This window comes from Corapipo altera, unplaced genomic scaffold (assembly GCF_003945725.1).
Source record: "Corapipo altera isolate COAL_440 unplaced genomic scaffold, ASM394572v1 RXGC01000072.1, whole genome shotgun sequence".
NCBI lineage: Eukaryota > Metazoa > Chordata > Aves > Passeriformes > Pipridae > Corapipo > Corapipo altera.
Genome location: NW_020884943.1, coordinates 3,462,500 through 3,477,026, shown reverse-complemented (window position 1 = coordinate 3,477,026; position 14,527 = coordinate 3,462,500). Strand labels below are relative to the sequence as shown.

Here is a 14,527-nt window from a genome sequence, read left to right as displayed (position 1 = left end):
TCAGTTTTCGGCTGCCCCTGGTAAGCTTCGGCAGGGCAACTCCTGAGCTCTTGGCCCATCTCCAATTTTGCCTGGGATTCTTCTCCCGAGCGCCGGGCCTCCTCCTCCGGCCCATCTCTTGGCTCAGCCCCAATGCTGAGCCTCTCCTCCACTTCACAGCGGAGGGAAAGAAAAAGCCCCCCTCCACAGCTTTAACTGCAGAAAGGAGGGGGAAGAGAGGGCTTGGCTGCAAAGCCTGCCTCTCTTCTCTTACCTCAGGTGCTGTGAATTTCTTCCTTCACAGCACACACTCCAAATGCTGCTTCCAACTCCGGCCCAGGCAGAGCTGGGGGGGGCCGCAGGGCTCCTCTCTCCCCCCCAGAGGGGGGAAAGAGGGAGTCCAGCCACCCCCTGGCCTCCTACACCTACACGCAGCAGACACCAACAGCAAAACAGAAAGACCGTCAACCACTTCCGGTGCTGTGTATATATGATTTTGAGCAGAAGCGAACAACGTGAGTGCTGATTGGCTCTCCAGGGAACACTGTCCTGGCACCCAATCACCTCTGAGCCCCCCCAGCCTCTCAGGGCGGCCAATTTCAAACCATGACAGTGATGAAGGTTTCTTTTAAGAAGGTAGTGAGGAGGGGTTGAGGCAGGACTGAGTTCACTATTGGAGTGCATGGGAAGCACTGAGAAGCTTCTAAAAAGTTTTGCACCCTTGGTGATTCGTGTTAGGATCCCTAACATTTGAGAGTGCTGAACCTTCTTAAACCTTCACTCATGTTTTCTATATCGTGTCCTTGGATGGATTTGCACCGTAACCAACTGCAGGGAAATCTGCAGAGAAAGATTTTGCCCCCAAAATATGTCTTTTCCCTTTGAATTTGGCAGAGGATTTAAGGGGGAAAATGCAGTTGAACAACCTTTAGTTTTCCTGGTGTTGAGTGTTGCCTAATTTCTGTACTACTGTGTGCCCCTGTGAGGAAGTGCGTTGTTGAGAGGGTCTTAATAGCTCCAAGGAGCAGTTGGCATTTCATATAATCCCTGTTCAACCGTGATTAGCAGGGCCTGGGATTGGAAGAACAGGCTTGAAACATGCAACTGGAGCTGCACATGCATGAACTGGGTCAAGGATGTAAATCAAAGGCAGGGATTAAGAAGCCCTGCTCAGAGAAGTGGAACTCAGTGCAAAGCAAGTCTGAGGAGTAGAGGAACTTTCCAGGAGGACATCAGGTGCTCAGGCCACGTTCAAAGGGGGGTGAGGCAGGTGGGAAAAGGGGCCCTTTGAGCAGCTTTTCAGCTTGCAAAATGAACAATCAAAAGGAAAGGTCTTAGTGAAAAAGCAACTGTAGTCACAGGAGGCAGGGGACACTGGACAGCATGTCAGAATGTATGCTCGGCTTTTCAAGCAGGATACAGCCATTTGTGAGACCCTTTCACCAACCCTAATTACTGTAGTTTCATTAGTCTGTCAAATGTGGTGTCTGAAAATGAAAGGTTTGGAGTTTCTTCCCTATATATTGCCTTTATATTTCTAGAATGAAATCAATAGCAGGTGTAAGGAAGATCAATCAGTTATCCCTTTGGAGAAGAAAAATCTACTCTCTGCTGCAGTGAGAATTCCTCCATCTTTCAGCTTTTATTCTTTTCTCCCCCTCATTTAGTATTTCCATAGTGATCGTATTGTCAGGTGTATTTTGTATTATAATTTTGCATTATTAAAAAGCAGCCCAGATAGTTTTACTGTGTTAGCTGTTTTAACTATGTTTTTTTACTCCAGTCCAAGACTGAATCTTAGGCTTTGCTACCATTTCTCCTGTCCTGATTTGGTCTGCCAGGCACATTTCAACTGGAAAAGCAGATACACTGTATTTTGATTTAATCTGTTAGTTATTCCTCATTATCTGAGTGTGAACTGAGCAAGGAGTCTTCATCTTTCTTCCTTCAGTGTAGAAAAGGTGCTGTATGTATTTAAATTTAAATTAATCATTTAAATTAAATGGTCTAACTTAACTTGTTTGAAATTTTTTTGTCATTTGGACACACTTTCCCTAAAGATACTCATAATCCCTTACTTCATAACTATGTTTTCCTCTAACTGTTGTTGTTAGGAGCTATAATATCTTGTGACAAGAGTTCAGAAGTTACATCAAGTTATTTAAGTCCCTTTCTGATGAAATTCCATTTTCCCCTTCCTTCAGAACACAGAGATGCCCTTATTTGGCAAAAAAAGAATGAAGATTTTTTGCCGGTGAATACAAAATGTATTACTTAACTCAGGTAATCTAATTTGATCAAACAGAAAAAGTCAATGCAGGGTTTTATGTAAATTTAATCTGAACAAATTGATTTAAAAATACAGCATAAATAATTCTTAACTTATATAAAAATCGATTAAGAAAATTTGGGGAGATTTTTGCTTTTTTTACTAACTTTACAAAAGAGCATTATTAAACATAGAAGCAAAACATGTTAACTATGGCCTTTTTGTTAAGACATAAAATATGTACACACTCACAGTACTTTTTTTTTTTGGTGCAAAATAGGTACTGACTGATAGACTGTACCTTTCTGTACAAAGACAATTTCAGCTTACTTTGCATAGAAGAAAATCAACACACACACACAAAAAACCCCCACTAGATACATAACTTTGTTGTTAAAATACTTCAGGTAAGCCTTTTGGAAAAATTCATTAGGTATTAACTCTCATTAAGAGTCAACTTTATTTCTAAAGCATTAATTAAGGCTATTCCAGCATTGAGGTTTTGCCAATACATGTCCAAAATATATTTTGGACAGTGCCAGACATGTGCAGTGTGTTAGCAGTAATTATGCCTGTTAACACATTCAGCAATTCCATATCCCAAAATTAGTCTTCCAAAACTTCAAGTTTTCGTTGAGGAATATAAAGAGTTCCTTGAGAGATTCTCTCGGTACCATCTGAGTTTGTAGATAGCGAAGATCCAGAATTTGGGCCTCCTGGTGTGCGGAAAAAGCTTTCTGTAACTGCCTGAGGCTCCTGAGGTTCCTTTAGAGCAGAAGGCTGAAGAGAAAAAGTTACTTTCATTTAAGGGGAATAAAGGTGAATTCTAGCCCTAGATTTCTGCAGGATGTTAGCAAACTCCCCCCCTGAAATTTAAAAACTTAACAACTTTTTACAAAGAATTTACCTGTATTCCTTGATATAAATATATATAAATAAAGTAAATAAAAGTATGATTTTTCTAATCCCCTCCTAACTTTTTTTTTAACACAAACAGATATTAGGCAATACAGTATTAAACAAAATATACAGGAAAACTTCCTGGAAGAAAAAAGTATTCTTTAAAGTCCTTTACAATCCTATCCTATTAAAAAAAAAAAAAAAAAAGCTAATATTAAACACAAGAACTTGTGAATATTAGGGAAGTAACAAGAAGGAAAGATAAAGTAACAAAGGGACAATTTTTTTGATAAGCATAATTTCAGATCTATGCAAAATCCTCCCTCTAAAACAGTTGTCTCTTCACATCTTGTCATCTTCCAGGTGGCTCCACTTCCACAACAAATAAGTGACTTATCTTCCTTGCTAACCTCTCAGTTCTATCGTACTTAGGCTGGCCTTCACTGCTAGCTCTTTTTGGGCACTGCTGATTTCTGAAGATCAAAAGAAAATGTTTATTTAAAAATTTTACCTGCCGTAAAGGAATTGCTGCACTGTACTTCCCACTCAACCCACCGTGGCCAAGGTGCAACATATTTGTACCTACCTTCCCTTCTTGCACGTTCATGTTTCCTGAGCTGGTGTTTTCTGCTGGGGAAGAGACCGGCACGTGCTGAAGAACAGGATTTGCAGGAACTTGCACACCAGCAGGTAATAGTCCTATGTGTTGCAGCATAAAGTTCAGAGCTGAAGAACTTGGATTTTGGGCAGAACTGGCATTGTTTGAATTGAGACAGGAGTTGCTGAGTACAGGTGTAGCAGCTATGGAATTTGGTGACAGCATAATGTTCAAGGGTGTTATATGAAAAGCAGGAATGTTAACTGTTTTCAGCTCTGAGGCTGTCATTGGAATGACACCTGAAACAGAAACATCAAGTGTTGAAGAGGATCAAGAACTGAGGCTCAGGACATTGTGCTGTGACTTCATTAACTCAGTAGGATGAATCTGGCCCGCAATTCCTTAAACCAGACAAGTCTATGCCTGTTTTATTAAACACTCACCAGTAATGGGTGAGCTGTAGGTAGGGTGCTGTAAGGAACACATCCCAGCTTTCTCTTTATTGGAGCAGTCTGCCTTTGTGCCATGGGTGCAGTGAGTAAGAGGAATAAGATAACCAGAGGGAAAAAAAGTCTGACAAAGAAAAAGACGACACACCTTTAGCTCAAACATGTAATAAACAAAACCCAAATATGTTCTCCAAAGCTGCATCTCCCTTGCCCTGTTTTTATTCTCTGTCCTCCATATCCCCAGGATCCTGTATTCCATGCTCCTGCTACCCTTTGTCTGAAATGAGACACAACCAACTCAAGGACATGCTCTTAAAAGACCACATACAAGTCAGCTGGCTCCATTTCCAGCTGATATCCTCAGTGATTAACTAAAAATTCACCTGGGATTAACACAATGCAATTAGACAAGACGAAAGAGAAACCCTGACACTGAATACTTTTTTCCAGAAGAAATTACTGGACTCATTAGTCATCATATCACCTCATTGTTTTATGAAAAACACAATCCAAGATATATTAGAAGACAAACCTTTTGCATTTACATGTTTTGGTCAACTGCTCTTTATTCAGGTTCTCCTCAGCAGTTAAGCCTGAACTGCAGAATACTGGATTTTACTGATAAGGAGAGAGTTTTGTGGGATTCTGTTTCAAAGCCTATGCAAACAAAGGACTGGGGAGGTGAGGGATCTCAACATTGCTCTCAGCCTCAGTCTTAGGGTGATCTTCATTCCAATTGAAGCCTGAAAGCCACTTTATGTCCTCTTATTTGTGTGCTAATGCAGAAACAGAAGTTCTACATTCCTACAAAATAAGGTTTTAAAGCATTCTAAAAAGAATCCATCCAAAGACAATCTATGTAGGTGTAGTTTGTTATAGTTTTGCTTCTTTTGCAAAGACTCCAAATAGTGTTTTCCTAGGAATGGCAAGATCTCCTGTGGGGTCTGACAAAGCTTACCTCAGGAGTAGGAATGGCAAATGCTACAGGTATGTCTTGTTTAGTTTTGATTTTATCCTCATCTTCTGGAATATTTTCCTTTTTACATTGGTCACAGCAACTTGCCATGTTTTGATCCACATTTTGATCTAATGTTTCTGTTTCCTTCTGTTTATCTTCCTGGACATTATCCATTTCATGATTCACTTGTGAGTTATTAGAAGGTGATTTTTCATTTTTAGTGGATTTTCCCTTTAAAAAAGTACACACAAAAAGAAAGGCAGATATTGTAAGGCTTAACATTCTCAATTACAGCCTTACAATGATATTTATACATTTTTTAAAATTGGAAAGCAAGCTTTCTCCTTGCTCCTGATCCCAAGTTTGTGCAATAAAAATTTCTGATCACTAAGATAACCAGGTCCATGTTATCCCTTCTTTCTCCTTCACAGCTGGTGGATGTTTGACATCACATGTTGTCACAACATGGTGACAACATACGACGACTGTTTCAGAAGCACAATTTGCAGAAGGGTTATAATTTACAGAGGTCCTAAAACTTTCAGCAACCAAGGAGTAGAAAGCAATCCAGCCCCAGTTTCTCAATATGCATCAAATTTGTCTGAACCTCTTATTCTCTTAATGTGCTACTTTATTGTGCTTACAACAACCCAACAGTGCACAACATTGGGTGGAAATATTTAGAAGGCATTAGGATTTGGGGATGTTCCCTGTCCAGTGACTTTTATGTGTCCACTTTCTCTCCTAACACCTCTAAAGCCAAGAATGGGTGCCAGCAAGTTCATGGGGTACTAGAATGGTTTGGGTTGGAGGGGACTTTCCAACCCCACTCTCGATCTGACCTAATCAAGAAAGATAGGTATAAATAGGTAAAATATAAATAGGTAAAGTCTTGACATGTTTTGGGAGTTGTTTTGACTGACATCTGTAGACTTTGACACATGTTCTTAGAGACAAAACCAAGCCCTCCAACAGCAGCAAGTAGAACAAATGAATATCATCTCTTCAAACATAATGTTATTAAAAACACCTACACACACTGCAGGCTTCTAAATCACTTTGAAAATAAGTAGGTGGCAACATCATTAAGCTCTAAAATGGCATTTTAAAACTAATTTAACTTACCAAAGAAGTACCAAGGCTCTCCTCATCACCTCTATGCCTTTTAATTAAATTATTCTCTTGTAATGCTTGTGATCTTTTAAGGCACCTCTGTGATGAAGTTTCTGATTTAATCTCTGGTCTTTCTTCAGCTGCCAAAGGCTTTGTTGACTCAGCTGTAGCGATCTGATTGTCCCCTTCCTCAGTGGTTATTTTATTTAATACTTTTGAATTATTACTCTTAATTCCAGTTACATTAGCACATGGTAGAGGCTGCAACATGAAACCTGGGCTGTAGGTTGTCACAGTGTGGGCTTGAGAAGGATGCAGATATATTGCATATGACATCCCAGAGTGAGGATGAGGTAGGATTACTGGTGAGACTGAGCTGTGGCTTGCAGGGCAGACCCCCAGGGGCTGGCTGGGAGTTGGTTGCTGAGGGGCTTCAGGCCTGGGGACTGCCTCAGCTGAGGACAGGACACATTTCATTTGCATCTCCTCTGCTGTCCTTAAACAAAGCAAACAAAAAAAAGCCCAAACATATTTTAATTCCTCCAGGCAGAAATGAATGCCCTGACAAATTATTTTCTGTAGTACAAAGACTTAACATGAACTTGTATTTCTCAATCCACTGAACAGAAAGTAAGTGAATAAATAGCCTGCAGTACCAATGGTTAGCTGTTTTTGCAGACTATTGCCCCACTCAAACTGAGCATAACTTTATGGCCAGTGCCATCATAAAGCTTCTCATCTTAACACTTGTACAAACTTACTTGGATTGTCCTTCCAGCTGCGGTTTAGCGATTGCTGGAAGCTGAGTTATTGTACTTGGGAAAACTGGTAAATTTTGATAAGTACCTGGTGGAAAGAGGAAAACCAAATCAAAACTTTTAGCACATCAAATGTAGAAGTTAAAATTTAACTTTAATTTGAGGAGACTGCTTTATTTAATGTAGCAAACACATTCAACGGCAAAGCACTAAGACCTATTATCCTCAAACTGCAGACCAGACTTGACTTGATCAATTGGAGGAATTTTAAAGCCCCCAGAGAGGATCCTTAACAAGAACATGAACATTGATAGGTAATCTTCTGCCAATTTTCTGGAATATAGAAGAACTGTTTAGAGAGGATAGTCCAAAGCAGAGTTTCCACAACAAAGCAAGCGCACATATTTAATGCAAGACTGGATCTGACTTAAAAACAAACTTAAAAAAAGATACGTACTTGTACTCATTTTAACTGGGCTGGTTGGAGCAGACTGGATCTTTCTTCTGTCATTTTCTATACTCTTAACTAACTTTATTAGAGATGAATGCCGAATGAAGTTTTGCTTTCCTTTTGAAGGAAAAAGGTTTTTTGAGCAGTGCTCTTTGGAAGGGACAGATTCTGAAACAGGTGGGGAACAGGTTATAGAAGTTGCTTCAAGTTTTGTATCTAAAATGCAGGAAAAAAGGAAAAAATACATATAATATGCAGATTCAGTAATTAAAAGCAATTAGTTGAGCCTGGCTTATAATTACTGAAGTACTAGCAGCAGCAAACATGGAATTTAAGAGTCTCAGTATGCGAACATCTACTTTGTGGAAATAGATACTGGTATGCTGTGCTGTCAAGGACTAAGGACAAAGATGTGACTAGTAAAAGACTTTCTGCTTAGTTATTCTGTCTTTTGATCTAGAAATTCTAATAGAGAAAACAAAATAAAAATCAAAAATCATCAGCAGAACAAAAAGAAATTACACATACACCTACCCTGAATGTTTGACAAGACCTCAGGTCCTGTCCACTTGAATGCTGGTTTTCTACCTCTCTCCTCTGTAACATGAACTTTCTTGATAAGCTTGAGGCTGCTGAGAACATTCGCTATGTCATAAAGTCTCCTAATTTTGGCTGAAATGAAATAAAAATAAATAAATGTAAAGTAAGGCAATTCCAATTAACAGGTTAGTATATATGAGATGAAAAAGGGCAGCTAAAACGAAAAAGCTTTATAATTTTTTTTGTGAAAACAATTTTGTGGAACAGGTATTTACACAATGAAATAACATATTGTGATACAAAGTTTACATGTAAAATAGAATGACCTAGATATAGATCTAGAAAAGAAAATGCTGCAAAGTTTATTATGCTAAATACAGGAAAAAAAACCATTTTCCTGTGCAATGATCAAATCTATACAAATTCTGCAGTAAAAATAAGTAGATTAAAAGGCAGGTACAGACATGCAATGGCAAATGAGGGAACTGGAGGGCAGAGAGACTAAAATCCAACAGGATAATCATCCTGCATGTTCTTCACTGTCTCTAGGTTGAGCTATTAGGGAAAAGTTTTAGGCTGAAGTCAAATTACAAGTGATTTCTAGAAGGTAAAATGAATGGGCTTAGGCCTAAGCTTCTGCTACTGAAAATTTAAAAGTCTAGCAAGTTATGGAACTTGGGACTGTGCTTTGTAATCAAGAACATGGTAAAATATGTGATACCTGAAATACAGGCACATGGCTGGAATGCCCTGAAAATGCTTTTATTGTGAGACAGGCTTTACGGAGGAAGACTGAAAACAAACAAAAAACCCCACTGACTAACCATCCATCTTCTCTGTGTTGCCAGGCGGGAGTGAAAAAGAAATTATGAACTCAAACCAGTGAGGATCACTTTTTACATAGATACAATTCCACCAAAAAAAAAAAAAATCAAGGAAGGGTCTAATTTTTAATGAAATTCACAATTAATTCTTGACCCTTCAAAAGCAGGCACATTTTTAATTATTTTAATTATTATACACGTACAGACCTAGACCTAGAAGTACCTTTCCATTTGAATGGAGAGGAAGTGTGTAGGGAACTGAGAGCAGGATAAAAGAATGAAGAAACAACTGGCAGTTAAAGCTTTTGGTTTCACTTCCTCTGACATTAAAGTTACTAGCAGGACTTTTACAGAATCTCTTTATATTTCCACCAAGTTAGTTATATGACCAGAACATAGATTTGAATAATTGTGGGGCATCTTTGGTGAAATGATGCTGAAAACCTTCTGACAGGTCTCTTGAGGAAAGAAATTTTTACCAATGAGGAGCCTTGTGGCATTACTTCAGGAGAGAAAATTTAATGGACTTTTCCTCTTGTGGGCATTAGGTATTAATGACTATACAAGTGGGTCCCTCTTATAAACAGCACAAGGTGTTTAGTGAGTTTTTGGAGGCTCAAATATATTTATGGTAGGAAAAATATGACAGTATTTTACATTATATGAACTAATACTGGAATCATTCACTTAGTTTACGCTTTATGTTTACTTACTTTTAAACTTGCTTTTATCTAAGTCTTCTAACTGGTCTTCTCCAATCAAGATTTTAGCAGCAACTTCAAGGCTCACTATTTGAGGTGTTGAAACAAGAAACAGCATCACAAATTTCTGACTCATCACTCGTAAAGATTTGTATTTCCTGCTATTTACTGATGCTGCAGCAGACAGGAGAAAAGATTAAAGTATTAAGTGACACACCAGCTACAAACATTTCTAAAACACTGAAAAAATTTGTCAGTAATAACAATTACAAGAACAAACAACACAGTGACTAGACAGGGCCAATGTGAACTCCAGAATCATAACAAGAGCCAGATAATTGGGTGCATAGCAAGTCTAACTACACAGAAGAGAGTGTGATGTACCCCCTCATACATTTCCTATTGTCTGACAACTTATACTCTTAAAGATGCTCAACCCTTAATTAAAATTTCTTCCATGACTCAAACCTAAATTAAAAAAAAATTAATTTATGCTTTTTGCTTCTATAACATTTCATAGTAACTTCTGGTTTTATAACAATTCAATGGTAATTGATTGTATTTTGGTATATTTGATACATCTGGTGTATTTTGGGATTGTATGCTGGTATATTTGATAGTTTCACCTGATGCTCCCTTGTTCTTGCCCTGTAAAAACAAACTACATGTGCAAGAATTGAATGAATAAGACAAGTGAAAGAGTGCAGAGCACTTTTTCTCCCCACAAACAGTTGTGGTGCCTTTGGGGCAGTACCATCTCCGAAAAAAAAGGCCAACAAATATTTTTTCAAAGTTCATGGATATTTATCATTACAAACACATATTATTCTTGGCACTAGAGAGAATAATAATAACAAATAATTTCGTTATTACCAGCACGAAATTCCACTCCTGGGAGCTCAACAAAAGACATTTCTGACTGTTCACTTGAGCCAAGAGAACTTTCCGTTTCTTCATTCCTTTCACCGTCAGGATCAAATTCATGCTCGTACTCTCTTTTCTTGATCATCTGAATTTGCTGTATGTATTTGTTCTCTTCTCCAACTTTTTTCAGAGCCTGCAGGGTCTGGGGGAGGTTATGTTTCCCGTGCCAAACATATCTGTTTCTGGCCAGGCGGCTCACCATGTGCAGGCTCTCCAGCACATTCACAATATCATAGATGCGCCTGCGTTCAACATCTGGGAAAGAAAGAGATGAACATGACATCTCTACTACACAAAATATGTTTAGTCACGCATTTACCTGCAACAGATCCCTATCCTTCCTTCTCTCTTAATACACTTCTAAACCATTTTTGCCAATTCCTTGTTAGAAAAGTTTCTGGAAATAGCCCTCATAGATCTTGCCAGCAAGGAAAATAATTCTTGCTTCAGATATGGAAAGACTCGCTGTTCCACAGTTGTACTTGGCTTACAGTATTCTTTAAGAAATAAAACTTATTGTTGCCAGAAGAGCCATTAGATGGGTTTCAATCCAGCTTTAAAAAAAAACAGAGCATTTTTAATTATTCATTGTATTGATTTTAGATTGTCCCCTTAAATAACCTTGGAAATTTATGGTAGGTATGCTTTTTTTTTTGATATGTTATTCGATTAACACACTGTCCTTTTCTCTTTTTTCTGTTAAATTCTTGGTTTTGAGTAGGCATTTTCTAAAAGAGATGTTATTTTGTACAAAGTACAAAAAAATATAAATCACAGTGCTTTAAAATTTTTATAACTATTACCAGTTTGTAATCTGTAGAATACTGTAACTGCATAGCTTTTTGGCTTACAAAAGCTTCAGCTTGATGTTGGCAACTTAGAGTCTGTGAAAATCATTGATAATTTAACTTTCTCATTTTATATCACTATTTTTATATTACATCATCAAAGGCAGAAAATAGTTTCTTGCTTTGATGTAATGGTTGGACAGGAAGTTGTGGATTCAGTTTGAGAAATGCAAGTTCCTGCTGCCAAATCCCAACCACTAATCTTAGCCATCATCTCTAGATCCAAAAAACTGCAACTGATTATTCATGGTATCAGCAATAATGTAGATGTTTAATATGAAACAGAATTCAGAGTTTCTCAGTTTGGTTCATTGAAGAAACTTTAGCATTTTAAAAAAATTGTTCTAAGAATGAGGAGTTTAAAACTGGATTTAAATAAGTTTGAGAGAATACAATAAGCATTCAACATTTTATGGAGCAAAAATAAACTGACACAAACGGCAAGTTATTGGCACATTTGCACGAAGAAATCTTTAGCAGCATGTACAGCAACTTACGTAGCTCTTCAGTGACTTCATCAAGGCAAATGTAACTTTTCTGTGCAGCACTGGGGTAATCCGGATATCGAGCTAAAAATTTATGACACAGCAATCCCAGGCTTTTCTCTTTGCGACTTGGCTGAGATTTTTCATATTCATCTCCCAATAAGTGCTCCTACATGGGAATGAGAAAAAGAGAATTTGAGATTTTTGACAATATGTAAACACAGCTTCGTTGATAGCACTGTCAAAGGCCCAGCGTTCTTCCTTTGTCCTCAGCAGCTGTGAAATTAAACCAGAACATTACCTGTTGTATGTAACTAGTCAATATCCTTACTTATATTTGGTAAATGCTCCAAAATCAAAACGTAAAAAAAGTTTTGTTATGTCAATGTACAACTTTTTATACTGAATAAACAGCCTTCAGCTAACTTGAAAAAAAAAAACATACCTGCAAACAGTGTTTCACTTGTAGGACCTCAGTTGAACTGTTAGACAGTTGCTTTCTCTGTTCTCTGCTCCTAATCTCAGGACTGGCCGCACTAATCAGCATTTTCAAGTTGGAAGTAGGTGTCCATGGCTCTGCTGGAGAGGTTTCCTTAGGTTTTGGGGGTGTGGTTAGTGGCTGACAGTCAGGCTGTCTCTCTGTCAGCACCACCTGTGAGGTAGCTGCTTGTTTCAAAGGGGTTTTCAGTACATTTCTGCGTGGCTCAGAAGGCTCATTTTCCTATACACCAAGAAAGAGAACAATGGTGAGATTAAAAACCAACAATCCATTGATCAATAGTAGCCAAAGGGGGCACAGAGACCATTACATTTTTTGTGCAATGGTTCAAGTCCTGGTCTGAACCAACAAGCCCTGTCCCTGAAAACCTTTTCTGTGCCTGGAGCTTAAGGCTCGGGGCCTGTGGCATTTATTCCTTAGGTAATTTTCCTTTTCTTTCCCTCTGGGGCAAATACAGTCAGAACGAATGTTAATGCATAGCAGAGCTATGAAAGAATGGCTGAAACACATTTTCAGTGGGTGTGATGTTCCTTATAAATTCTTGTTGGGCTGAACAGACATCAGCGTATGTGTCAGGGAATTCATCCTTTATTATATAGCCGCCTTAACCCCGGCAGCCAGCCCACTATAGAACCACAGAAGTGTTGGCTAACAAACCCTTAACTTTTACAAAGAATTTTAACAATGAACTTTAACAAGCTTCAAAATCGGTGCGGAGTAAGGGGTGGAATATGATTGCACCGCTTGCCTAGAGAAAACAAGAAACGAGGGAATAAAGGCGGAAAAGAGGGAGAGAGAGTGAAGGATCTCTGGGACTAGGAACCGATCCACTTCCTCATGTGGTTTCCCTGCTGGAACCCCTTTACTTTTGGCGCCGTATATTCGCGCATGCGCGGTCCGCGCTTTGGAGCCCTCCAAGGACTGGGTCGGGGGTCTCTGGAGTTCCCGGGGGTCTTTGGAGCTCCTAGAGCCCATCTCAGGGAGGTTCCCGGGGCTCCAGGCGGGCTCGCAAGCCCGGACCCGCACGGGAAGCAGGCTCAGCCCAACGCTACCCCACTTCCGCGGGACCTTCTTCCAGCGGCAACTTCCCTGTCACAGCACCGCTGAATGCTGGAGACGGTCATGACCTGCTTATCGTACCTGCTCCTCCACACAGCTTTCACCAAGGAAAAAAAGAAAAGATGGAGAGGGGAACCAGGAAGAAGTGGTGCTCCTTAGGGACTCGGTGGATAAAGGTCGTCAGAGGTGAAGTTTTAGGAACTTTCGTTACGGGCAGGGATTAAAGCGAAGGTAACACGCGCCCGGTTTCTGCCGTCCCGCGGTTTCTACGCGTGATCGCTCGGGTTGAGGCGGCTTCGCCCCCCGAGGGCCTGAGCACGGACACTGGGGCTGTCACCGCCGCCGCGGGAAGGCGCCCGGGACTTGGGAATTACCTTGTCGCCGGTGCCCATCTCCCCGCCCGCCGGCCGCATCCTCCCGCCGCCTCAGCAGGCGACACCCGCCGGTCTTGCCGCGCCGCTCCGCATCGCAGGTCCTGCCGGCTCTGCAGGGAGGCGTTGCTTGGCGGGGGAGGCGGTGCCGGGCCGGCTCCCGCTGCCCCTCGCTGCCCTCGGGCTCGTCCCGTCGCCTCCCGCCCCAGCCCGCGCGCGCCCGCCGCCCAACGGCTCGGCCCCGCCCGGCCCGGCCCAGCACCGCCCATCGGTCCCGCCCAGGAGCCCGTTTGAACACCCGGAAGGTGCCGCTCACGCCGCCCTGTGCTCCCGCCGCGCACCCCACGGGCTGGCAGCGCCGACGGCCCACGGGAACAGCACTGCCGCCACCCGCCCCGGGACCGCCTGCGCTGCGGGGCCGCTCCCGGTGCCCGGTTTGAATTCACCGCGCGGAGCCGCCGCGGGCGGGTGGGGCGGGCGGGGCAGCCAATCAGCGCGCGGCGCTGCGCCCCAAGCGACCAATGGGAGCGCGGCGCCTCCGTGGCCGCTCCCTCCCTCCCTTGTCCTCCTCCTCCTCCCGCCTCCCGCCGCTGGGCGAGCGCCGGCGGGGCTCGGGCTCGGGCTTTGGCGGGTTCCCTGTCTCCCGCCCGCCCCAACGGCCGGCAGGGTCGCGGGGCCCAGCGGGCGGGCCCGGGCGTGAGGGGCGCCGGGCGGTTTAGCGGAGCCAATTTACCCGCCGCCGCCTCGCCAGGTCCCCGTCTGTCAGGGGCCGCACGCCCCGCGCGGGCTCCGCGCGCGCCC

The 14,527-nt window shown here is 41.6% G+C and overlaps 1 protein-coding gene across 4 annotated transcripts; it reads right to left on the bottom strand.

Annotated features, from left to right (window-relative positions):
• Positions 1-2,296: 2,296 nt before the first annotated feature.
• Positions 2,297-14,086, bottom strand: E2F8 (E2F transcription factor 8). Of its 4 annotated transcripts, none has more exons than XM_027662195.1 (14): positions 14,068-14,086; positions 13,730-13,839; positions 12,243-12,518; positions 11,810-11,966; positions 10,414-10,719; positions 9,553-9,714; positions 8,010-8,147; positions 7,482-7,691; positions 7,028-7,112; positions 6,279-6,762; positions 5,154-5,384; positions 4,190-4,319; positions 3,735-4,045; positions 2,297-3,028 (listed from the first exon to the last, which is right to left on the bottom strand). In XM_027662195.1, the coding sequence occupies exons 2-14, from the start codon at positions 13,766-13,768 to the stop codon at positions 2,855-2,857; spliced, it is 2,703 nt and encodes a 900-aa protein (XP_027517996.1). In that variant the 5' UTR covers positions 13,769-13,839; positions 14,068-14,086; the 3' UTR covers positions 2,297-2,854. The 4 variants fall into 4 exon arrangements, with proteins under 4 accessions (XP_027517996.1, XP_027517998.1, XP_027517997.1 ...); XM_027662198.1 differs by lacking the exon at positions 14,068-14,086 and adding an exon at positions 3,559-3,621 and having other exon boundaries at positions 2,916-3,028; positions 13,730-13,902; XM_027662197.1 differs by lacking the exon at positions 14,068-14,086 and having other exon boundaries at positions 7,482-7,643; positions 13,730-13,903.
• Between the last annotated feature and the right edge of the window lie 441 nt (positions 14,087-14,527).